The sequence below is a fragment of the Hyperolius riggenbachi genome, chromosome 12, assembly GCF_040937935.1.
Source record: "Hyperolius riggenbachi isolate aHypRig1 chromosome 12, aHypRig1.pri, whole genome shotgun sequence".
Taxonomy (NCBI): domain Eukaryota; kingdom Metazoa; phylum Chordata; class Amphibia; order Anura; family Hyperoliidae; genus Hyperolius; species Hyperolius riggenbachi.
Window position 1 is genome coordinate 116940980 of NC_090657.1, and position 24563 is coordinate 116965542.

General features: G+C 47.4%; 1 protein-coding gene across 4 annotated transcripts in view; it reads left to right on the forward strand.

The window, feature by feature from the left end:
- PTGES3L (prostaglandin E synthase 3 like) overlaps positions 1-24563 on the forward strand; it is a 202873-nt gene that overhangs the window by 106701 nt on the left and 71609 nt on the right. For all 4 annotated transcript variants that reach the window (XR_011025320.1, XR_011025321.1, XM_068263589.1 and 1 more), the window contains one exon: positions 20754-20820. Coding sequence is in view for 2 of the 4 variants with exons in the window: in XM_068263589.1 (XP_068119690.1) it covers positions 20754-20820 (67 nt within the window). In the remaining 2 variants the exon portion in view is untranslated. The remainder of the gene's footprint in view (positions 1-20753; positions 20821-24563) is intronic.

The window sequence follows — 24563 nt, forward strand, 5'->3', positions numbered from 1 at the left end:
ACCTCTCAAGCGTCCAGCAGTGGGTTAAGCAGCACCAGCACATCACGCACGAGGTCCGAGTCCTCAGCCAGTTACAAGGAGCCAGTGGGCACAAAGCTGACACAACCGGCAGCGACACCACGCACACAACTGCCAGATAACCAGTCCGATGAATTACCTCAGGACACAATGGGGTATTCGCAGGAGCTATTCCCAGCCCAACAAACTTCCACCTTTCAAAGGTCAATGGAGGAACAGCCAGAAATGTTGTGCCCGGATTCACAACCATTAACTGTGGGAAATGCACCGCGCACTGAAATACAAGGCGAGTCCGAGGAGGACTCGGAAACCCAAATCCCAGAGCAAGTTGGGCAGGAGGGATTGCAATTGCAGGAGGTCGGCCGACAAGATCTGGAAGACGACGTTGGAGTGAGCTGCGCAGAGGTTGTTCTGGGGAGCTCTACTCCACGGCGGCGGCCCCCCACAATGACTTATGACGAGTTTGAGGAGATGGAAGAGGAGGGTATGGACAATGTGGACAGAGACCCAGATTTTGTTTGTGAACGAGAACATCGCCGTCGTAGCAGCAGCACAGATGAGTCTGTTGAAGAACCCACTGCTGCACGAGTTCGCCTTGTGCCACAAGGTAGGCGGCGCGCAATTTCAGGCACCACAAGCGTGGAAGTTCAAGTGAGAGGCAAAAGAGGAGCAAACAGAAATCGCCAGCAAGGCAGGTGCTCCAAAGTCTGGGCTTTCTTTGAAGACTGCACTGAGGATGTTACCATGGCGATTTGCAAGGTGTGCAAGACCCGCCTGAGCAGGGGGAAAAGTATTAACAACCTCTCCACCACCAGCATGAGCCGCCACATGCTATCCAAACATCCCACTCTGTGGGCAAACTCGGCAGGACAGGGTACCAGCAACACTGCCTCCCTTGGGTTCACCAGACTCACCACCAGACCCGCCTCAGCAGCAGCGGTAGCCCAGGCATTGCGTGGTTCACAACATTCACAAACATCAGACGACGCTGACACTGTCACTTTCCGGAGTAGTGCTCTTGAGGTCTCCCAGTCTTCATCAAACACAACAACCAACAGCCCTTCCGTGTGCAGCGCTACGGTTCAGTTGTCTGTGTCGGAGATGTTTGAGCGCAAGAGGAAATTGCCAGCAAATGACCCCCGGGCCGTGGCAGTAACAGCCAGCATAGCCAAGCTTCTGGCCTGCGAAATGCTGCCATATCGAGTGGTGGAGACAAACAGCTTCAAGGGCATGATGTCAGTGGCCATCCCACGTTACGTGGTTCCCAGCCGCGACCACTTTGCGCGCTCTGCAGTGCCTGAGTTGCATGAGCACGTGGTCAGCAAAATAACCCGAAGCTTGAAGAATGCCGTTGCCTGCAAGGTTCACCTCACCACTGACACCTGGACGAGTGCGTTCAGCCAGGGTCGATACATCTCCCTTACCGCGCACTGGGTGAACCTTGTGGAGCCTGGCAGCGATTCCTCACCTGCTACGGCGCGGGTGTTGCCCACGCCGCAAACAGCTGCACCGCCGTCCCTCCCACTGGATAACAACAGCAGCACCTACCTCTCTGACTCCTTCTCCTCCAACGCATCTCAAAGCTGTACCTCATCCGGAAACGCTAACCCAGCAGCAGTAGGATCGTGGAAGCAGTGCAGCACAGCTGTTGGCATGCGTCAGCAAGCGTTGCTGAAGCTGATCTGCCTTGGGGATAAGCAGCACACAGGGGAGGAAATTTGGAAGGGAATAAAGGAACAGACGGATTTGTGGCTGGCACCGCTGGACCTGAAACCGGGCATGGTTGTGTGTGATAATGGGAGTAATCTCATTCGCGCTTTAAGGTTGACTAAGCTGACACACATCCCTTGCCTGGCACACGTGATGAACCTAGTAGTTCAGCGGTTCCTGAGGACATACCCAGGCGTGGCCGATCTTCTGTTGAAGGTGCGTCGAGTGGCCAAACATTGTAGAAATTCCAGTACTGCTTCGGGGGCACTCGCCAAGATGCAGGAGCGCTTCAATCTCCCCCACCATCGCTTGCTGTGTGATGTCCCTACGCGCTGGAATTCTACGCTGCACATGCTAGCCCGCTTTTGTGAGCAGAAGAGTGCAGTGGTCCAGTACATGACGGCGCAGTACCGAGGCGCATCCGGACAGCTGCCAAGCTTCTGTGGATCCGATTGGGCCAACATGTTGGACCTCTGCCAAGTCCTCCAAAATTTTGAGCAATCCACGTTGCTTGTGAGCAGTGACAACTCTTCAGTCAGCATTACCATACCACTGCTGTGTTTACTGAAGAGGTCAATGTTGAAAATCAAGGAAACAGCTGTCATGATGCAACTGGGGGAATCTGAAGGAGAAAACGATCAGCGTGATGGTACCAACATCAGGCCATCCGCCTCAGGGAACGCTGGCCCCAGCAGCTATGACGAAGAAGAGGAGGAGGAACAGCTGGAGTTGGAGCAGGAATTTCATGCCACCACTGACGAGGGCCAGAGCGGTGCACGTTGGACTTCCACAATTCAGCGCGAATGGTCAGCAGAAGCAGACCAGGAGGAAGGTGACGACTATGATGCATCACAACAACTATCACAACGCTCACAAGAGGAGGATGAGGATTCTGGTAGGACTCTGGCACACATGGCTCAATTCATGCTAGACTGCATTGAACGTGACCCATGCATTGTGTGCATTTTGGACAACACCAATTACTGGGTTTATACCCTTCTGGATCCACGGTACAAACACAATGTTCCAAAACTGCTTGAAGAAAGAGTCAGACAGGTCAAAATGGAAGAATACCAGCAGGCCCTTGTGGAGACTTTAGAGAGGAGATTGACATCCTCCCCCTCCTCTAGCCAGTTGTACGCCGACAGACTGACTTCCGCAAACCCAGGACGACCAGGAGGGCAGCAAACAACGCAAGCCGCAACTAGTGCCCAAAAGGGAATGGTATCGGCAGTGTCCTTGGAGTGGGAAAATTTTCTGACACCCATGCAGCAGCAGCCCACTGAACAGCAAGCGTGCAGATCCACCTCCAACACCGATCGCCTGGAGAAGATGGTCAAGGACTACATGTCAGATGACGTAGCTGTGTCGAACAATCCATCTGCACCCTTCAACTATTGGGTATCGAAGCTAGACACCTGGCACGAACTGGCAATGTACGCAATAGAGGTGCTGGCTTGCCCGGCAGCCAGCGTTATGTCGGAACGCTGTTTCAGTGCTGCCGGAGGCATCGTCACAGATCGGCGTATCCGCCTCTCCACAGAAAATGCAGACCGTCTGACTCAAATTAAAATGAATCAATCCTGGATTGGAAATGACTACGCAACACTCCAGGACCCCAACCAAGTAACATGACCAATGAACATCTGGGATGGTGTAGCGTTTCCGGTCCCTGTTTATTGAACCTCTCATCTGTATTACATTTATGACTACATGGCGGCAAAAAGCATTGCTGCTATATCCGCACGCTTTTTGTCCTCATGCAAGGCCTGGGTTGTTGTGTCTCACAAAGCGTGGCCTTCTCCTCCTGCGCCTCCTCCTGTTCCATCACGTCTGCTGCTGCTGGGTTAGCGTTGCCGCGTGGTCCCTGTTTATTGAACCACTTATCTTTATTACATTTATGACTGCATGGCGGTACAAAGCATGCTATCCGCACGCTTCTTGTCCTCATGCAAGGCCTGGGTTGTTGTGTCTCACAAAGCGTGGCCTTCTCCTCCTGCGCCTCCTCCTGTTCCATCACGTCTGCTGCTGCTGGGTTAGCGTTGCCGCGTGATCCCTGTTTATTGAACCACTTATCTTTATTACATTTATGACTGCATGGCGGTACAAAGCATGCTATCCGCACGCTTCTTGTACTCATGCAAGGCCTGGGTTGTTGTGTCTCACAAAGTGTGGCCTTCTCCTCCTGCGCCTCCTCCTGTTCCATCACGTCTGCTGCTGCTGGGTTAGCGGTGCCGCGTGGTCCCTGTTTATTGAACCACTTATCTTTATTACATTTATGACTGCATGGCGGTACAAAGCATGCTACCCGCACGCTTCTTGTCCTCATGCAAGGCCTGGGTTGTTGTGTCTCACAAAGCGTGGCCTTCTCCTCCTGCGCCTCCTCCTGTTCCATCACGTCTGCTGCTGCTGGGTTAGCGTTGCCGCGTGGTCCCTGTTTATTGAACCACTTATCTTTATTACATTTATGACTGCATGGCGGTACAAAGCATGCTATCCGCACGCTTCTTGTCCTCATGCAAGGCCTGGGTTGTTGTGTCTCACAAAGCGTGGCCTTCTCCTCCTGCGCCTCCTCCTGTTCCATCACGTCTGCTGCTGCTGGGTTAGCATTGCCGCGTGGTCCCTGTTTATTGAACCACTTATCTTTATTACATTTATGACTGCATGGCGGTACAAAACATGCTATCCGCACGCTTCTTGTCCTCATGCAAGGCCTGGGTTGTTGTGTCTCACAAAGCGTGGCCTTCTCCTCCTGCGCCTCCTCCTGTTCCATCACGTCTGCTGCTGCTGGGTTAGCGTTGCCGCGTGGTCCCTGTTTATTGAACCACTTATCTTTATTACATTTATGACTGCATGGCGGTACAAAGCATGCTATCCGCACGCTTCTTGTCCTCATGCAAGGCCTGGGTTGTTGTGTCTCACAAAGCGTGGCCTTCTCCTCCTGCGCCTCCTCCTGTTCCATCACGTCTGCTGCTGCTGGGTTAGCGTTGCCGCGTGGTCCCTGTTTATTGAACCACTTATCTTTATTACATTTATGACTGCATGGCGGTACAAAGCATGCTATCCGCACGCTTCTTGTCCTCATGCAAGGCCTGGGTTGTTGTGTCTCACAAAGCGTGGCCTTCTCCTCCTGCGCCTCCTCCTGTTCCATCACGTCTGCTGCTGCTGGGTTAGCGTTGCCGCGTGGTCCCTGTTTATTGAACCACTTATCTTTATTACATTTATGACTGCATGGCGGTACAAAGCATGCTATCCGCACGCTTCTTGTCCTCATGCAAGGCCTGGGTTGTTGTGTCTCACAAAGCGTGGCCTTCTCCTCCTGCGCCTCCTCCTGTTCCATCACGTCTGCTGCTGCTGGTGCTGGGTTAGCGTTACCGGTCCCTTTTCGTGGAACCTCTTCTCTGTATTACATTTATGACTGCATGGCGAAAAAAAGCATGTTACCTGTGCAAAGAAACATGACATTTTCCACATTTAAAAGACAGTTTTTCCTTTGAAACTTTACAATCAATTTTCTCAAAAACTATAAGCTCTTTTTCAAATATTTTTTTTCCTCTTGTACCCACTCCCAAGGTGCACATACCCTGCTAATTTGGGGTATGTAGCATGTAAGGAAGCTTTACAAAGCATGAAAGTTCGGGTCCCCATTGACTTCCATTATGTTCGGAGTTCGGCGCGAACACCCGAACATCGCGGCGATGTTCGGCGAACGTTCGCGAACCCGAACATCTAGGTGTTCGCCCAACACTAGCTGATACGTGATGAGGTAACGTACAAAGGTTTACACAAATAGAAGTACGTAAAGCGTAGTCCGGATCAGGCCGTAGTCGTGCACAAAGTCAGAGGTATCAAGGTACAGAGTAGCAAGGCAATATCGTAGTCAAATAACAAGCAGGGTCATACACATAAGTCCGATGTCAGTCGTATTGTAGGGATCAGACAATAACGAAGTCAGGGACAGGCCGAGTCGAACACGTGTATCAGATGGCAGAGGTACAGAAGGACAAGACAAGAGTGAGGTCAAGAGGCAGGCAAGAGGTCGGTACACAGATAAATATACAATAGATGTTACTTCAATAATTTTACGAGAATATTACGAATAAATTACAAAGATATATAACTACAAAATAATAGCACTGACTGAGTGGAGTACATATATATTATGCCAAGCACAATATATACATGTATCTCCCAGAATCTCACTAGCTAGGCCAAGAACCAGTGAACTGATTAGTATCAAGGCCAGTGAGTGACTGAGTGCTCTGGCCTTAAATACACATTGATAGTTTCCAGAAACCACTCCCAAAATTGAGCGCACTTCCCACATGGTGATGTCACCTAGTGACATCACCGCTACCATCACCTAAAAACCACCTCCTTAGCTTGTCAGAACTCGCGTGTGTCCGAATGGCCCTACTGCGCATGTGCGCGCCAGAACTCACTGCCGCAGGGAAGCCGGAGACACCGCCGGAGGATGCCAGCGCAGAAATCCCGCTGCTCGCCCGACCACGCCGGATACGCCGTGGGACCTGCCACTGGAAGGTAAGGATGTTACCTCCGAACACTCACTTCCTGGTTTATCATGGATTTTCAGATGAAAATCATGAATTAATTGATCAGCATGGATTTGACAGGCTGGAACCCAGCACCTCTCCTCAGAACCATAACCCTTCCAGTCTACCAAATACTGCAAAGAACCACAAACTATTCTAGAGTCTAGAATTTTCTCAATTTCATATTCGGGTTTACCATCCACCTCAACAGGTGGAGGAGGAGCCGAAGGTGAAATAGTGTTGGCAGCTGGTTTCATAAGAGATACATGGAAATAATTAACTCTCCTAAAAGACTGGGGTAGTGTCACCCTATACACCACATCATTAATTTTCTCCTGAATGGGATAGGGATCAATAAACCTAGGACCCAACTTCACAGAAGGTTGGCGTAGGGGAATATTGTGCGTAGACACCCACACCATATCTCCCGGGGAAAATTCAAACTCAGGTGAAGAAACGGAATTCTGCAAATTTTGCTGAACCTAAGGCCAAATCTGCTGAATGTGGGTGCTCCACTCCTCCAAAGCTGGAAAAGGGGAGGTAGAGGGTGGGAAGAAAGTAAATTTGGGATTCTGACCCGTCACTATCCAAAATGGTGAAAATTTGGTAGATGAGTTAGGTAGGTTATTAAATGCAAACTCAGCAAATGGCAAATACTCTAACCATGATTCTTGACAGTCTGAAACAAAACAGCGGAGGTACTGTTCCAGTGATTGCTTAGTTCTCTCTGTCTGACCATTGGTTTCAGGGTGAAACCCAGAAGAATAGGACAGCTTGATACCCAAAAGACTGCTGAAAGCACGCCAGAAAAGTGAAATAAATTGGACCCCCCTGTCTGAATTCCATGTAAGCGGAACACATGTGTAATGAAAAGTTTGGCTAATTCCTGAGCCGAGGGTAGTCCAGAGAGAGGTGCAAAATGTGCCATCTTACTGAAACGGTCGACAATGACCAAATTACCTTTTTACTACCAGAGGAGGATAAGTCCACCACGAAATCCATCGAGAGATGAGACAGAGGTCTCAATGGAATGGGTAATGGCATAAGATGACCCGGGGGGCAGCCCGGGACACCTTACTTCTGGCACAAGTAGCACAATCCGCCATAAAAGCTTTGCAATCTTTGTTGATAGAAGGCGACCACACATTACGAGACAGAAGATTTAGAGTTTTAGCCTCTCCAGGATGCCCTGCCAACTTAGAGTCATGAAATACTTGAAATATCTGGAGATATAAATAAATGCAAGGGTACAAAATCAACTCCAGGAGGTTTCTCAGGAGGGCTATCTTGTTGGAAAGGTTGTAGCGTATCATACAAACCTGGAAATTCTTGAGTGTGAATGGCGATCAAAACACAATGTGTGGGCACAATCTTTTAAGAAGGAACGTCCTGGGACGTTTAAGGTTCAAAGGTTCTAGATAAAGCATCAGCTTTCACATTCTTGGACCCAGGTTTATATGTGATTACAAAATTAAAGAGAGAAAAGAGTAGTGCCCATCGTGCCTGCCTGGGATTAAGCCTTTTAGCCCCCTTAATGTACTCCAGATTTTTGTAATGTACTCCAGACTGTGATTGGATGAATTGCTCCCTCTAGCCAGTGCCTCCACTCCTTGAAAGCCATTTTAACCGCCAGCAGTTCTCGGTTACCAATATCGTAATTGCGTTCTGCTGGGGAAAATTTCTTAGAGAAGAAGGCACGGGGATGGAACCGTTCCGGCTGGCCGGAAAACTGAGAAAGAACGGCTCCCACACCCAACTCAGAAGCATCAACCTCAACAATAAAAGGTAAGTTCACATCAGGGTGAGTGAGGATGGGAGCAGAGCCAAAAGCTGTTTTCAGGTCAGAAAAAGCTTTGTGTGCATGCGGCGACCAATTGACAGGATCTGCATCCTTTTTTGTCAAGTCAGTTAGAGGGGCAACCAGTTCTTAAAGTGAATGGGAACCCGTATTAAAAAAAAAAAAGTCAGCTACTCACCTAAGGAGAGGGAGGCTCTGGGTCCCATAGAGCATTCCCTCTCCTCTCCCGGTCTCCTTTGTTGTCCTGGCTCCCCTGTAGCGGTATTCGACCGTTTCGGTCAAATACCGCTGTCTCCCAGCCAAAGGGAGGCTTTGGAAATGCCCGAGTGCTCCCGAAGACGGGCTGCTCTACACTGCGCACGCGCAATCACCCTCTATGATGCACTCGCGCATACGCAGTGTGGAGCCGCCTGTCTTCGGGAGGACTCGGCTCCCGAAGACTTCTGAAGTCCCCTCAGCGGGGGATGGGAACGGAGGAGCCAGCGCAGCACCGGGAGAGGGAAGGCTCATTAGGACCGAGCCTTCCCTCTCCTTAGGTGAGTATCTGACTTTTTTTTATTTGAATAAGGGTTCCCATTAGCTTTAATAAACCTTCGGTAGTAATTGGCAAAGCCAATAAACCTTGAATGGCCTTGAGGCCTTTGGGTGGTGGCCAGTCCAGGACTGCTGACATTTTTTTTCGTCCATAGACAAGCCAGTGTCAGAAATAACATAACCCAGGATGGGAACTTGTGTAACCTCAAATAGGCATTTCTCAAACTTAGCAAATAAAGAATTTTCCCTCAACTTCTGTAGAACAATTCTTACATGACCCCGATGTTCAGACAAATAATTAGAATATACTAGAATATCGTCCAAGTAGACAACAACAAATCTCCACAAAACATCTCTGAACATATCATTTACAAGATCTTGGAAAACAGCGGGTGCATTACACAGTCCAAAGGGCATTACCATATACTCATAGTGACCGTCCTGAGTATTAAAGGCTGTCTTCCACTCGTCCCCTTGACGTATTCTGATCAAATTATAAGCACCTCGCAAATCCAGTTTGGAGAAGATTCTAGCCCCTGATACCTGAGCGAACAGGTCATCAATTAAAGGTAAAGGGTATCTATTGTTTACCGTAATCTTGTTTAACCCCCTGTAATCAATACATGGACGTAATCCACCATCTTTTTTTTCCACTAAGAAAAAGCTGGTGCCGGCTGGGGATTGGACTGGTGGACTGGTGGTGGACTGTCTAATAAACCCTTTTTCCAGATTCTCCTTAATGTATTCTTTCATTGCTACCTTTTCGGGCCCTGTGAGATTATAAAGATGACCTCGCGGAGGCATGGTCCCAGGTAATAGGTCAATGGGGCAATCGTAAGGTCTATGCGGAGGTAATTTGTCAGCTGATTGGGGAGAAAATACATCAGAAAAATCTAGATATGTGTCAGGATCTCTCCTGTAGCATGTTCTGTCGCTTGCAGTGGAGCTGCAACGGGGCAGTTCTGACTTGTCTGCTTGCATTCGGTTGCGCATTCGCAGTAAGTCTTGTTGTCATTTGCAATCACTCTGCAGTTCAGAGCAGTTCAGGGTGCTGTCAGGATTCCTCCTATGGTTTGCTGCAGTTGAACTGCAGCCAGATAGCCCTGGATTTCCTGCATGCATGTTGTTGCATAGTACTGCATGCATTTGTTATGATAGTCTTTCAGCTAGCAAATGGTAATCAAGCCAGCTCAGGATTGAATGATTACCATTCAGCTGTGTGGAAATTTGCATACCTGCATCCATTGACTGATGCCGGCATAAAAGTCTGCCTCCCATTTCAGATTCGGCCTGAAATAGCGTTCAGCTCTCTGAGTTGTCGTTGGGTCTATGCTGTAAAAGTTTTTATTGTAAAAATGTATAATGCCTTGCTCCGTATTTTCATGTCTGCTGGACGTTTGCTAAGCTGCGAGTGTCAATGAAGTCCTTCTGATCCTGATAGTTGTATTCTGCCAGCACCACGTTGGTGACTGGTAGTATTCCTTCTAGCATTGTTCTTGCCTTGTTCTTGAGGACGAACTATAGCAGCGGTTGCCATTAGTTACACTCCTACCTTTAGTCTTGTCTATCTTAGTGTGAATGTTGCCGTCGCTAAAACAGCAACTAGATTGGCTGAGCATTCCGTCTGTCTGTCTGTCTTGTTAATTGTCATTACTTGTGCTTTGGCAAGTGAGTTATTTGAGAGCTACATTTCATATATTGCGCATTAGCACGATATATATGTACTCTAGTCAGTCAGTATTGTATTATTTGTAATATTGTATATTGTGTTGTGTACCGACCTTTGCCTGCCTCTCGACTACAAATCTGCCTAATCCTTCTAATATGACTGACATCTGAATTAACATGTATGACCCAAGCCTGTTACCGACTATGTCTGTTGTGTATTGTATCACTTAGCTTCTAGCCTGATAGGCGGCCCAGAGCCGCAGCTGCTCTGGCCAATCTTGCTCCCTTGTTCATTACTCCTGTGTCCATATGTGGAGCCTCTTCTATTAAGCCTTGTTGCGCTGGGTGGTCAAAGTATGCCCCCCCAGCATTACAATAGGGTTGCGGTAGAGCAATCTGTTTAACCTCAAGACTAAGAAGAGGAACACCCCTTAAACAATTATCCTGACAACGATGTGACCAGTTGGTAAGTTGTCCTGTACACCAGTCTATTTGAGGGTTGTGACACTGTAACCAAGGTAGTCCTAATACAATATTACTGGATGGCATTTTGAGCATATACAATTGAATCTTTTCATAATGTAAAGCTCCAACTTGTAAAGAAACTTCAGGTGTAATGGAAATGGGTGTTTCGGTCTGCAATGGAGTATCATCAATAGCTGTAACGTAAAGCTTGCTCTGCAGTGGTATGGCAGGAATACCCAGATTGGTAGCAAAGGTGGTATTGATAAAGTTACCTGCCGCACCAGAATCAATAAAGGCCTCTGATTGGAATGACTTATCGCCCCAATGTATAGTAACTGGTAACTAAATTTTCTTTATTTTAAGGGGAAAAATTGTCTCGTCTAAGTGAAGTTCCCCAACTTCACCTAGGCGCTGGAGTTTTCCGAAGCCTTCTTTGCAAAGCAAGTTTGAGCAAAATGACCCTTCTCCCCACAATACATGCACCGTCCTTCCTGCTTCCTCCTAAGCTTCTCCGCAGGTGACAATCGGGAGAAACCTAGTTGCATGGGTTCATCACCAGTATTAGAGCGACCTGACCTAAGGTTCCCTGAGACAGAATAGACTTCACCCTGACGTCGGTGTCTAATCCGTCATTCAACCTTGATGGCCAGAGAAATTGCATCCTCTAGATTCCTAGGCTCAGGATGGCTTACTAATACATCATTACAGAATCGGCTAGGCCAAAAAGGAATTGATCTAAGAGTGCTGCCCCACCCCATTTAACTGATACAGACCACTTCCTAAACTCAGCCGCATACTCCTCAACCGTATGTCTACCCTGACGTAAGTCCTGTAATTTGTGAGCACTTGTGGCTGAAATGTCGGGATCAGGATATATTGATGCCATGGCATCAAAGAAATTTTCAATCGAGGTGAGAGCTACATGATCTGGACCTAATCCATAGGCCTTAATTAGCGTAATCTTCTGGGACTCTGTTCCCAAAGATCTAGACCTGACCTCAAAGTAAGACATACACCTGTTACGGAAATTACTGAAATCAGAACGTGCACCCATACATTTTTCAGGTAACAGCATTTTTTTAGACTCAATAATAGATGGAGTGGAAGCGGTGGAGGAATTTGCTGGTTATTGACATTAGCAGACAAGTTTATTTGAGCGAGTGTAGACAACTGGGTCAACTGTGTTTGCTGATTGGCAACTTGTTCAGTGAGATAGTTAACAGCACCTGTGAGTGTCAGAATTTTTTCTTGCAACTCCTCCATAATTTTTTTAATGGGTCTTGATAATATTACGCTGATACGTGATGAGGTAACGTACAAAGGTATACACAAATAGAAGTACGTAAAGACAAGACAAGACAAATAACACTTATATTGCGCTTTTCTCCTTGCGGACTCAAAGCGCCAGAGCAGAGCAGCAGCCACTAGGGCGCGCTCTATTGGGAGTAGCAGTGTAAGGGAGACTTGCCAAAGGTCTCCTACTGAATTAGTGCTGGCTTACTGAACAGGCAGAGCCGAGATTCGAACCCTGGTCTCCTGTGTCAGAGGCAGAGCCCTTAACCATTACACCATCAGCCAACTGCGTAAAGCCTAGTCAGAATCAGGCTGTAGTCGTGCACAAAGTCAGAGGTACCGAGGTACAGAGTAGCAAGGCAATATCGTAGTCAAATAACAAGCAGGGTCATACACATAAGTCAGATGTCATTGGTATTGTAAGGATCAGACAATAACGAAGTCAGGGACAGGCCGAGTCGAACATGTGTATCAGATCGCAGAGGTACAGAAGGACAAGACAAGAGCGAGGTCAAGAGGCAGGCAAGAGGTCGGTACACAGATAAATATACAATAGATGTTACTTCAATAATTTTACCAGAATGTTACGAATAAATTACAAAGATATATAACTACAAAATAATAGCACTGACTGACTGGAGTACATACATATTATGCCAAGCACAATATATAAATGTATCTCCCAGAATCTCACTAGCTAGGCCAAGAACCAGCAAACTGATTAGTATCAAGGCCAGTGAGTGACTGAGTGCTCTGGCCTTAAATACACATTGATAGTTTCCAAGAACCACTCCCAAAATTGAGCGCACTTCCCACATGGCACCGCTGACATCACCTAAATCCGCCTCCTTAGCCTATAAGGCTTGTCAGAACTCGCGCGCGTCCGATTGGCCCTATTGCGCATGCGCGCACCATAACTCACTGCTGCAGGGAAGCCAGGGACACCGCCAGAGGATGCCAGCGCAGAATTCCCGCTGCTCGCCCGGACCATGCCAGAGGCGCCGCGGGACCTGCCGCTGGAAGGTAAGGATGTTACAATTATTTAACTTGTTGTCCATGAGTACTCTTAAGTCCTTCTCCAAGTTTGATATCCCCTTCTGTATTCCGCTTAGTTTGTATGGTGCTAGATCATTGGTAGTTCTGCAGCTCTTTTGCCATCTAGCTTGGTCATCTCCTCTCACTTACACGTCCAGGACTTCTGGCAAGCATCCTCTCTCCTTTGGAACTCTCCCCCACACCTGTCCATCATGCTCCGAGAATAGAAACCTTGTACCAAATGTACTCTCAAAACACGTTTTCAGACAAGCCTATATTTTGCTGTAGGTCTCAGTTGAGGCTCACTGCTTCATCCACTAACTCCTATGCCTCCTTCCCTATTGTTTACACCCCATGACCCTCTAGATTGTAAGCTCAAAAAGGCAGGGTCCTCCTCCTACTGTTTCTTATTTTGCTGTAATTTGTCATACGCCATAATGTCTACCAATTTTAGTGATATCTCAAACCACACATCAGCTACAATATGTACAGTATGTATTTGTACTTGTATTGCTGGATGTCATGATCGTACAGTGTATTGAACTTCTCATGTATCTATGCACTATGTACAGCGCTACGGAAGATGTTGGCACTATATAAATAAAAAAGAAAAATATTTTAACTTTAAGATCACAAACAGTATTGCAACATTGTTTCTGTTTTCAGTGATCAAGGCCACCACATTAATGTGTGCATCATTCCAGGAGGGCATCTCATTTATAACATAACATTTCATGAAGATGGAATGTGGATTGAATAGGAACCTGCAATCCTCTAAAGATGGTGTTCTCTTTTTCTTTGATAAATATTTACAACAAGAAGAACTAGAGAATGACAAATCTATTTTTCCATGAGATCCTGTGATTGTCTTACTTTATTTCTTATGCAAGATATTTCATTGCTGCCAAGTAGCACACTTATGCAGGGTTACATAGTTACATATAGTTACATAGTTAGTTTTGGTTAAAAAAGACATCCATCTATCATGTTCACCCAGAAAAACAAAATGGTTGAGGGCTCTGCCTCTGAGATAGGAGACCAGGGTTTGAATCTTAACTCTTCCTGGTCAGTAAGCCAGCAGCACCTGTTCAGTAATTAGACCTTGGGCAAGACTACCTAACGCTACTACTGCCTAAAGGGTGCGCCCTAGTGGCTGCAGCACTGGCATTTTGAGTCCTCCAGGAGAAAGGCACAATATAAGGGTGCTGTCAGAGATGGTGTAGTCACCCCTGCTGTGGGAAGCGGCATCGCCACTTCTGCGTCTGATGTCACCTTGCCCGCAGCTGCATCGTGGCGAGTTCCTTTCGCTCCCTCCGGCAGGCCGGGCCTCTCTGCATTACACCGGCATAGATTAGCACAACAGGCGGCGTGATCTTTATGCATTAAGGAGGCGAGTCAGTTGACATGCAGGTCAGCTGACCACGTCCACTGCTTCCGCAACGCTGATTGGTTGGCTCGCCTTGGGCGGGTCATTTGGATCATCCGTTTGTATTTAAGTGCAGAGCTTTCAGTAGCTCATTGTCTGTTGTTGCTGAAACTTTGCAGTGAAAGCTCTCAGACCTTAGTCAGATCCCTGTGTTTTTGAACCAGCAGGACCCCAGGGATTCGCACTTAGCTTAGGATAATCATTACTATTACTGTATTATTATCAGGGCTGGATTACCGACCAGGCAACAAAAGCAGTTGCTTGGGACCCCATTCAGAGTCAAAGGGGCCCCATCAGCACATAAACCAGCCCTTGCCATCCTGTCAGCGGTGGCTGGATGGTATAATGGTTAAAGGGACTCTGAGCAGTGCAGTAACTATGGAAAGATGCATATCATTTTAAATCTCTCTTTCTCCTCTTTCCAATGATATATAAACGGCTGCCCTATGTCTTTTAGTTTTCTAAATTTTTGCGATCAAAATCGCGGCCACAGGACAACTTTTCTCCAAAGTTGGCAGCTCGATTCAGCACAATGCAATGAAATATAAGGAACCCAGGGGTATATAATTACAAACATCATGCTGGTAGGTGTGAGGATGTAATGAATTAGTTGTGGGTATGCATATCCACAGGCACTGCTTGGAGTCCCTTTAAGGGCTCTGCCTCTGACACAGGAGACCAGGGTTCGAATCTCGGCTCTGCCTGTTCAGTAAGCCAGCACCTATTCAGTAGGAGACCGTAGGCAAGTCTCTCTAACACTGCTACTGCCTATAGGGCGCGTCCTAGTGGCTGCAGCTCTGGCGCTTTGAGTCCACTAGGAGAAAAGCGCGATATAAATGTTATTTGTCTTGTCTTGTCAAATGATGCCGTGCGCTGCTGATTGTCTTCAGAGCCAGGCTCTCCTCCTAGGTCCCCCTCCTGCTACTGTGCGCTCTGCCGCTGCCCACTCCACCCTCCCTTCCAAAAGAGAACCACAGCTGCAGCAAGAATGATAGCAGCAGATGGCAAACGCTCACTCACCTATCCATAATCCAAGCGATAGAGATCCTGTCATCTGAAACCCATCTGTCTCTTCTACAGTGCAGCCGCTCGCTCTGAACTTCCTGATTCTCAGATCAGACAGGAAGTAGGAAGTAGTAATAGTAGTAGCAGTAACAGAGCGGCAGCACTCTAGAGGAGACAGATGGGCTCCGGATGACGGGACCTCTATTGCTTGGATCGCAATAGGTGAATGTGATTCATCTGGTGCTGTCATTCTCCCCTGCTGCGGCTACCTTCTCTGCTGGACTATAGTATTCACTGGGATGGAGGCTGCATGGTGGCTGTCTAGTTTGGGAGGAAATTGGTTGTTCGGTGGTGGGAGTGGTTATGTAATTCTGTCTGAGGAACGGCTTCCGGTTTGGCAGTGTCCAGAGCTTCCTGTTATTGCCAGGCTGGAGATGCAGGGGGAAAGTGCTGCTGCTGTGATATCTGGCGCCCTCTTCACAGGGGTGTCCCAGCCTCTGAGTGCAAATGTCCCAGCCATTCATCTCTCACTCTGCATTTTGCCGCTGCTATTCCCTGCATTGTGCACCCACAGAGGAAAGCGTGCTGTTGCCCATAGCAACCAGTAGCTCGACTAGATGTGCAAAGCTGGTAGAGACATACCCTAAAAGACTGGCAGCTGTAATTGCAGCAAAAGGTGGTTCTACAAAGTATTGTATAATAATTACGCACACCCCACATTGCAGTTTTTTATTTGTAAAAAATGTTTGGAATGATGTATGAGTTTCGTTCCACTTCTCACGTGTACACCACTTTGTATTGGTCTTTCACATGGAATTCCAATAAAATTGATGCATGTTTGTGGCAGTAATATGACAAAATGTGGAAAACTTCAAGGGGGTCGAATACTTTTGCAACCCACTGTATATAATTAAAATCAACGTTGTTTTTTTTTTTTTTTTTGCATACATTCACATTTAAATGTTTGCATTTTCTGTATGTTAAGTCAGTACATTTTTTCCCCTTATAATTGCATTTCCATTTTCTGCGCTTTCTGTGTGTTAAAAAAAAAAATCAGACCTCTCTCTATTTTTGTTACCCGCATACCAAAAGCTAATTCTATTGTGGTTTGCAGTAATAAAAAGAAAAAAAATTGCACCCAAAACTGCATTTAGAAAACCCAAATAAAAATGCAATTGCAAAAGGAAAAACGATCACACAGGATATTAGCTCAAGCTGTAAATAGTACTGGGAAAGTGTATAGTATCATGTATTGACCACAAGATGTGTGAGGAGGACAAGAGAGATAGCAGAGAAGTTCTACTTGTAATGACTTCAGAATTTCAAGCCGATTGCAGATCACATGACAGCATTAATTTTAGTGTATTTCAGCTATGGAATACAGAACGAGAAAAAATCATTTCTGGCACTGGAGAGGTGAGTGTGATGAATAGCGGAAAAGCCGCCGCATGTTCTGACAGTAGGGCGGCTGATTCCGCGTCTGATGCGGCGGTTTGTCCGCGTCAGCATGCGTCTGGGTTGTCTGGAACTGGTGGTGCACATGGGAGGAATGGCGTGGGGGCCGCCGCGTGTTCTGACGGTAGGGCGGCAGATTCCGCGTCCAGTGCGGCGGTTTCCCCGCAGCAACATGTGTCTGGGCTGTCTGGACCTAGTAGTGCACACAGATGGAGAGCTACGCGCGCGCGCTGCAAGACAAACTCTTTATACCAATAGGAGGAAGATCAGCAGATCAGGGCAGTCAGCTGATCCCTGATCAGTCAGTGATTGGTTGATGGGAGCTGGGCGGCGCTGTGGAGCGCTTTACTATATATATCTCCTGCTGTTCAGTTGCTGGTTGTCTGGCGTTGCGAATGCCTATTTGTTAGCACTCAGACCTTAGTCAGATCCTTCAGTGTGGTGGAACCAGGAGGACCTGGGAATCCACACTTAGCCAGTTACTGTATATCATCTGTGTTATTCTCTAGCATAGTTCCAGGGTGTTGAGATCACGGCCCTTACACCCCAGACTAGGAATACTGTATATCATCTGTGTTATTCTCTAGCATAGTTCCAGGGTGTTAAGATCACGACCCTCACACCCCAGACTAGGAATACTGTATATCATCTGTGTTATTCTCTAGCATAGTTCCAGGGTGTTGAGATCACGACCCTCACACCCCAGACTAGGAATACTGTATATCATCTGTGTTATTCTCTAGTATAGTTCCAGGGTGTTGAGATCACGGCCCTCACACCCCAGACTAGGAATACTGTATATAATTTGTGTTATTTTCTAGCAAAGTTCCAGGGTGTTGAGATCACGGACCTCACACCTCAGACTAGGCCTTGTTCTGATATCTGTTATGACCTGTAGCTTTCCTGACTATTCTTCTGATCTCTGATTTGGTACTTTGCATATCTGATACTCTGTTGCCGACCCGGCCTGTGTGACCTTCTGGCTGTCACCCCCCGCAGGGTGTCCAGCCTTTCCGCAGGGGTCCCCTGCTCTACAGAGGGGACACTGCTCCTTATCAGTCAGGGACTCCCTCTCCAGGTGTCCTTGACTGCAGTAGGGTCTTCTCTACTTATTGGACCACCTGCTACCCCGGTGGTCCAAAGGTTACTGTTGCACCAAAACACACACTCAGGTGTCTAGAGGGTAGACATATTTGATTATTGGCGATTCTGCAGATCCCCAATAATCAGGTATATCTGTATTCTTGGGGATACTGCAGATTGCCAAGAATCAGATTCTCTCTCTGGTTGCTGACACATATCGTTACAGTGAGTTATCCAAAACAAGATAACTCGGGGAGGGCAGGGAAAGGATTAAAGATGTTAGAAACATTGCATGGCTATCAAAAGTGTACAATTAAGGCCAGGGCTGGGCCGAGGCAGAGGCGAGAGAGGCTCCAGCATCAGGGCGCGGTGTAGGAGGGGGCACACAACTCACACAGCTATCATTCCTCTATTGTGTTTAAAGCAGAGAGAAATAAGAAAAGTGGCTACATAGCAGTGACTGCAAGCCAGATAACTAGAGATTAAGGTGTTGGGGGCCCTGGGGCGCCTCTTAGTCTAATAGACATCAGTGTGTGATGACTGGTGTGAGGGTGATGGAGAGGCGCACTTTGGTGTCTCAGCCTTGGGTGCTGCAGGACCTTGTCCCGGCTCTGATTAAGGCCTCTTCTCCATGGGAGGCTGAACTGCTCACTTGTCAAGCAGTTCAGCCCCCGTCTGCTGGGCACAAGTTCCATTCGGCTGTAATTAAATATGCTCTGCAAATTGCATGTATGTAAGAATTTCCATGTCTATTGATATCCGTAAGGTAGGGAAAGTTGTCAGTGCTCAAGTGTGTCTAAGACTGGAGACCCATCAAAATTTTGCTATGCTGCTTTATGATTTCTAATACATGGCAGTACTGTGCTGACCTGGTGCTCAGTGCCTGATCTAATTGAAAATGTTGCATAATATACACAGCACAAAACAAGGATTGACAGTAAAAAGTAGTTTACATTGAAACTGTACAGAAAAGCAACACCGGTGCTCAGTGCCTGGTCTAATATGGTGCAGTCAGGGCCGGCCTTAGGTTTCACAGTGCCCTGAGCGAAACCGGATTTTGTTGCCCCCCCCCATAAGTAGCATAGTTGTCCCCATATTGGTAGCATAGTTGCCCCCAGTGTAGGTAGTATAGTTGCCCCATATAGGTAGCATAGCTGCCCTCAGTGTAGCTAGTACAGTTTCCCCCATTGTAGTAGCATGGTTGCCCCCAAGTGTAGGTAGTATGCCGCCAGTGTAGGTAGTTTGCCACCAGTGTAGGTAGTTTGCCCCCAGTGTAGGTAGTTTGCCCCCAGTGTAGGTAGTATGCCCCCAGTGTAAGTAGTTTGCCCCCAGTGTAGGTAGTTTGCCCCCAGTGTAGGTAGTTTGCCCCCAGTGTAGGTAGTTTGCTCCCAGTGTAGGTAGTTTGCCACCAGTGTAGGTAGTTTGCCCCCAGTGTAGGTAGTTTGCCCCCAGTGTAGGTAGTTTGCCCCCAGTATGCCCCCAGTGTAGGTAGTATGCCCCCAGTGTAGGTAGTATGCCCCAAGTGTAGGTAGTTTGCCCCCAGTGTAGGTAGTATGCCCCCAGTGTAGGTAGTATGCCCCCAGTGTAGGTAGTTTGCCACCAGTGTTGGTAGTTTGCCCCCAGTATGCCCCGGTGTAGGTAGTTTGCCCCCAGTGTAGGTAGTATGCCCCCAGTGTAGGTAGTTTTCCCCCAGTGTAGGTAGTTTGCCACCAGTGTAGGTAGTTTGCTCCCAGTGTAGGTAGTTTGCTCCCAGTGTAGGTAGTTTGCTCCCAGTGTAGGTAGTTTGCCCCAGGCAACCCCCCCCTTTATGTGGCAGCGGGCCGGGCAGAGACTGACTCACCTGACATCCAGCTCCAGCGCCGACGTCACTCTTCTCTCCCCGCCTCCGCTCCATCTGTAGTTAGGGCAGGCTACAAGAAAATGGCTGCCGTTTGTCTGCATTTGTGGACATCAGCAGCCATTTTCTTGTAGTCCTGCTCTAAATATAGACGGAGAGGACACAGGGAGGCAGCGGGGCGGCGAGGGGCGGCAAGGGGCAACAGGGCGCCCTGGGTGCAGTTGCAAATGTAATAAAAAAAAACCCACCACAACACAAAAAAATGATTGAAAGAAAAGCAGTTTGACTTTATAATGCGGGCAAGCAGCAATGCGCCTCAATGCCTGGTTTAATATGCTGCAATTAAAAATGTGGTAAAATAACCCCCATGGTACAAAGCAATGAATGGTAAGAGTCATATTATAAGACATATGTACAAAGCAAGACCATGCGTGAACTGAGTTGTACTATTTTAAAAATACAATGCTATGTAATATGCCACACACAGCAAAACAAATACATTATTTTTCAACACAACAAAAGACATTTTTTCAGCATAGAACTCATCTAGCTAGACAACAAGGCTGTAAATGTCCGGAGGCTGTAATGACTGGTAAAAGAAGATCCTGGGTGAGGCCATGCACCAGTAGGACGCCTGATATGGTTTCTGAAGTTTATGTGAAGATACGTGTCGTTCCTGAATCAAAAACATGACATATCCAGAAGAAAGAAAAATATTTTTTTTTAATTGTTTCATGATGTGAATTAACTTTCTGTTGAATTGCTGGATTGTATTGCACTTGGTAAAGTTAGTTACATACCACAAGCAAGTATCTAATGAGCTTTTTGTAAAAAATAGTACTAATAGTAATTATTTGTTCTTTTGGTATACAGCTGTGTGAATGAAGATGATATTCAAATGTACAATGAAATTGAGCTATACGACACTGTACAACCTAAGGTACGTAAACAATGCTAATTTCTTTATGAGTTACATAGTTTGATAAAAAAAAAGACATTCTTCCATCAAGTTCAACAAGAAAAAAATAAAAAATAAAAGTTGTACGTCACTGTCCTGCACCCACATGCATTTCGTTCGATCCAGAGAAAGGTGAAAAAAAACCTGCCAATTAGCCTTAAAAGTGAAAAAAATCCTTTCCAACTTTAAATGGCAGTCAGCTAAAAATCCATGGATAAACACGGTCCAGTCCAGTCCTTCCTGGTAATTGAGGCATTCCATAATTTGTACCTGTTCTAGAACGTCAATATCCTTCCTATAGTGTGGAGGCCAAAACTGTTTCCCATACTTCAGATGTGACCTCACAACTGATTTATACAGAAGGAGTAGTATACTAGCATCTCATGATTTTATTTCCCTTTTTATGCCTACCAGAATATTATTTGCTCACGCTGCTGCTGCTTGGCATTAGTATATGGTTGCTTAACTTGTTATCGACCAGTATTCCCAAGTCCTTCTCCAAGTCTGATGTTTTCAGCTGTATGCTGTACCGATCGGTGTCAGCAAGAACAGATTTTCGGATTATTGGTGATCTGCAGTATCACCAATAATACAGATGTTATACTTGATTATGTGGTGATCTGCAGAATCACCAATAATGCAAGTATAGCAAGACACAGGACACCCAGATGTAAGATAGTGTTTGGTGCAACAGTAATATAGATAGAGATACCCACTATCCCAGAGTAGCTGGTAGAGGGAGGTGTCTCTATAGAACTCTGGAAACAGTACTCCAGCAGGCTGGAGACACGGATGAGTTAGTGATCGGTTCACCCGAGGAGCGGATGAGGCACAGTAGGACAATGTATACTGATCACTCGTGGAGCGGGTGATTCAGACTGTACTGCAGCAGATGATCACCTGAGGGGCAGGAGATCAAGGACAGTAATGTAGTGGCTAGTCACCTGAGGAGCAGGTGATTAAGACTGTACTGCAGCTATCAACCTGAGGAGCAGGTAGTTCAGACTGTACAGCAGCTATCAACCTGAGGAGCAGGTGATTCAGACTGTACTGCAGCTATCAACCTGAGGAGCAGGTGATTCAGACTATACTGCAGCTATCAACCTGAGGAGCAGGTGATTAAGACTGTACTGCAGCTATCAACCTGAGGAGCAGGTGATTACTAAACTGAGAATCCCTCACCAGAACTAAGCTCACTGGTGAGGGCAGAAGAGTCAGACAAGCAGGATCGGCAACACACGGACAGATACGGTACAAAGACAGAAGACTGAATCAGAGTGAGGTATAAGCTGAGTCGGCAACTAGATCAGATAGGCATAGGCACAGAATCAGAAGACAGAAGAGTAGTCAAGGCTAGCAGAGGGTCATAACAAATAATACAATTCAATTAGTACTTTAAGCTATCAACAGAATCTGGCTAAGTGTGGATCCCCAGCTCCTGCTGGTTCTAGCACACTTTCAGATCTGACTAAAGGTCTGAGTGCTAACACGTAGCATATGCAACAGCAGACAAAGAGCAACTGACAGGCAGGTCCTATATATACTCAGCGCTCCACAGCGCCACCCCAGTCACTCAGCCAATCCGGAGCACTACTGGAGTCAGCTGACCGGCTGATCAGCTGACTCCCCTTCTACCTGCATAAAGGTCCTGTCGCCTGGCGTGCGCGCGCGCGTAGCCCTCAGTCTATGCGAGACTGAAGGACCAGGCAAACCTCCAACATGTAACCGCGCGGTGGAGGCCGCCGGCTGAGACCGCAGATACGGCCACCATGCCGCTCACCGCCGCGGCGGCCTCTCCGCTATCCAATACAGTCCCCCCCCTTCCTGAGGAGTGGACCCCGGACACTTCTTACACGGCTTTTCAGGGTGTAACTCATGAAACTCCCTTTTTAACTCCTCAGCATGCATGCGGCAATCCGGCACCCAAGTTCTCTCTTCCAGACCATATCCCTTCCAATGGACCAGGTACTGTACAGAATTCTGCACCAACCGAGAATCTAAAATCTTCTCAATCTCATACTCGGGTTGGCCGTCAACTATCACAGGGGGGGGGGGGGGGGGCGGGTGAGGAATCCACATGCACGGCAGGCCAGAGCCGGGACAAGGTCCTCCAGCACCCAAGGCTGAGACACCAAAGTGCGCCCCTCCATCCCTCCCCAGCCATCACACACTGATTGCTATTAGACTAAGAGGGCCACAGGGCCCACAACCTCCCCAACACCTTAATATCTAGTTATCTGGCTTGCAGTTACAGCCATGTATCCCCTTTTCTTATTTCTTTCTGCTTCATACACAATTAGGAATAACAGCTGAATGAATTTTGCGCCCCCTCCTACACTGCGCCCTGAGGCTGGAGCCTCTCCAGCCTATGCCTCGTTCCGGCCCTGCGGCAGGCTTCAGCAAAGAAACATGAAATGATCTCACACCTCTCATGCTAGCTGGGAGATCAATCACATATGTCACATCATTAATCTTTCTGGACACGGGATATGGGCCCACAAATCTGGGACCCAACTTGGGTGATGGTTGCTTTAGGGCCAGATGCCTAGTAGATATACCCACACCATGTCTCCTGGGGAAAACTTCCACTCTACAGACTGCCTCTTATCTGCCTGTTTTTTCTGAGTCTGGAAGGCTTTCCCCAGATTCCTTTTAACTAGCACCCAAATCTCCTTCAATGCCCTTTGCCAATCCTCTAGGGCCGGAAAAGGAGAAGATGCCACTGGTATTGGAGAAAACTTGGGAGATCTCCCCGAAACCACCTGGAATGGAGAAAAACCTGAAGAGGAACTCTTTAGGTTATTATGTGCAAATTCTGCAAACAGCAGGAACTTTACCCAATCTGACTGTGCATCTGCCACATAACACCTAAGAAATTGCTCCAGGGACTGGTTAACCCTTTCGATCTGTCCGTTGGTCTGTGGGTGGTAGCCTGATGAAAATGACAGGTCCATATCGAGCAGCTGGAAAAAGGCTCTCCAGAATTTAGATTCAAACTGGACTCTCCTATCTGACACCACATTCTCCGAAATGCCATGCAGCCGGAAAATGTGCTGAATGAAGAGATCAGTTCCTGGGCTGAGGCGAGTCCTTTCAATAGGACGAAATGAGCCATTTTACTGAACCTATCAACTACCACCCAGATGACCGTCTTGCCCTCAGACCTGGGGAGTTCTCCTACAAAGTCCATAGACAAATGAGTTCATGGTTCACTTGGCACTGGCAACGGTTGTAGCGTACCTACTGGTGCTTGACGAGAGGGCTTATTTCTGGCACACACAGAGCACTCTCTCACAAACTCTTTGCAATCGAGTGCCAAAGAAGGCCACCATACACATCTGGCCAGTAGATCCTGAGTTCGAGCAGCCCCGGGATGCCCTGCATTCTTATGAGCGTGAAACAACTCCTACGAGTTGTAAGCGAAAAGGAAGTGGCACAAACAGTACCCCCTTGGGCTTCCCTTCTGGGATATCCTGCTGGTAAGGCCCTAGAGTAAGCGCCTAATCCTACCAGGTTTCCGTGGCTGCCACCACCAGTCTTTGAGGTAAAATGGTCTCAGGGGTTGATGGCTGAACTGTCTCAGCCTCAAAGCACCTAGATAATGCATCTGCTTTGACATTCTTACTGCCTGGAGTATACATTATAATAAATCTGAACCTTGAAAAGAACAGGGACCAGCGAGCCTGTCGGGGGCTAAGCCATTTGGCCCCCTCGATTTACTCCAA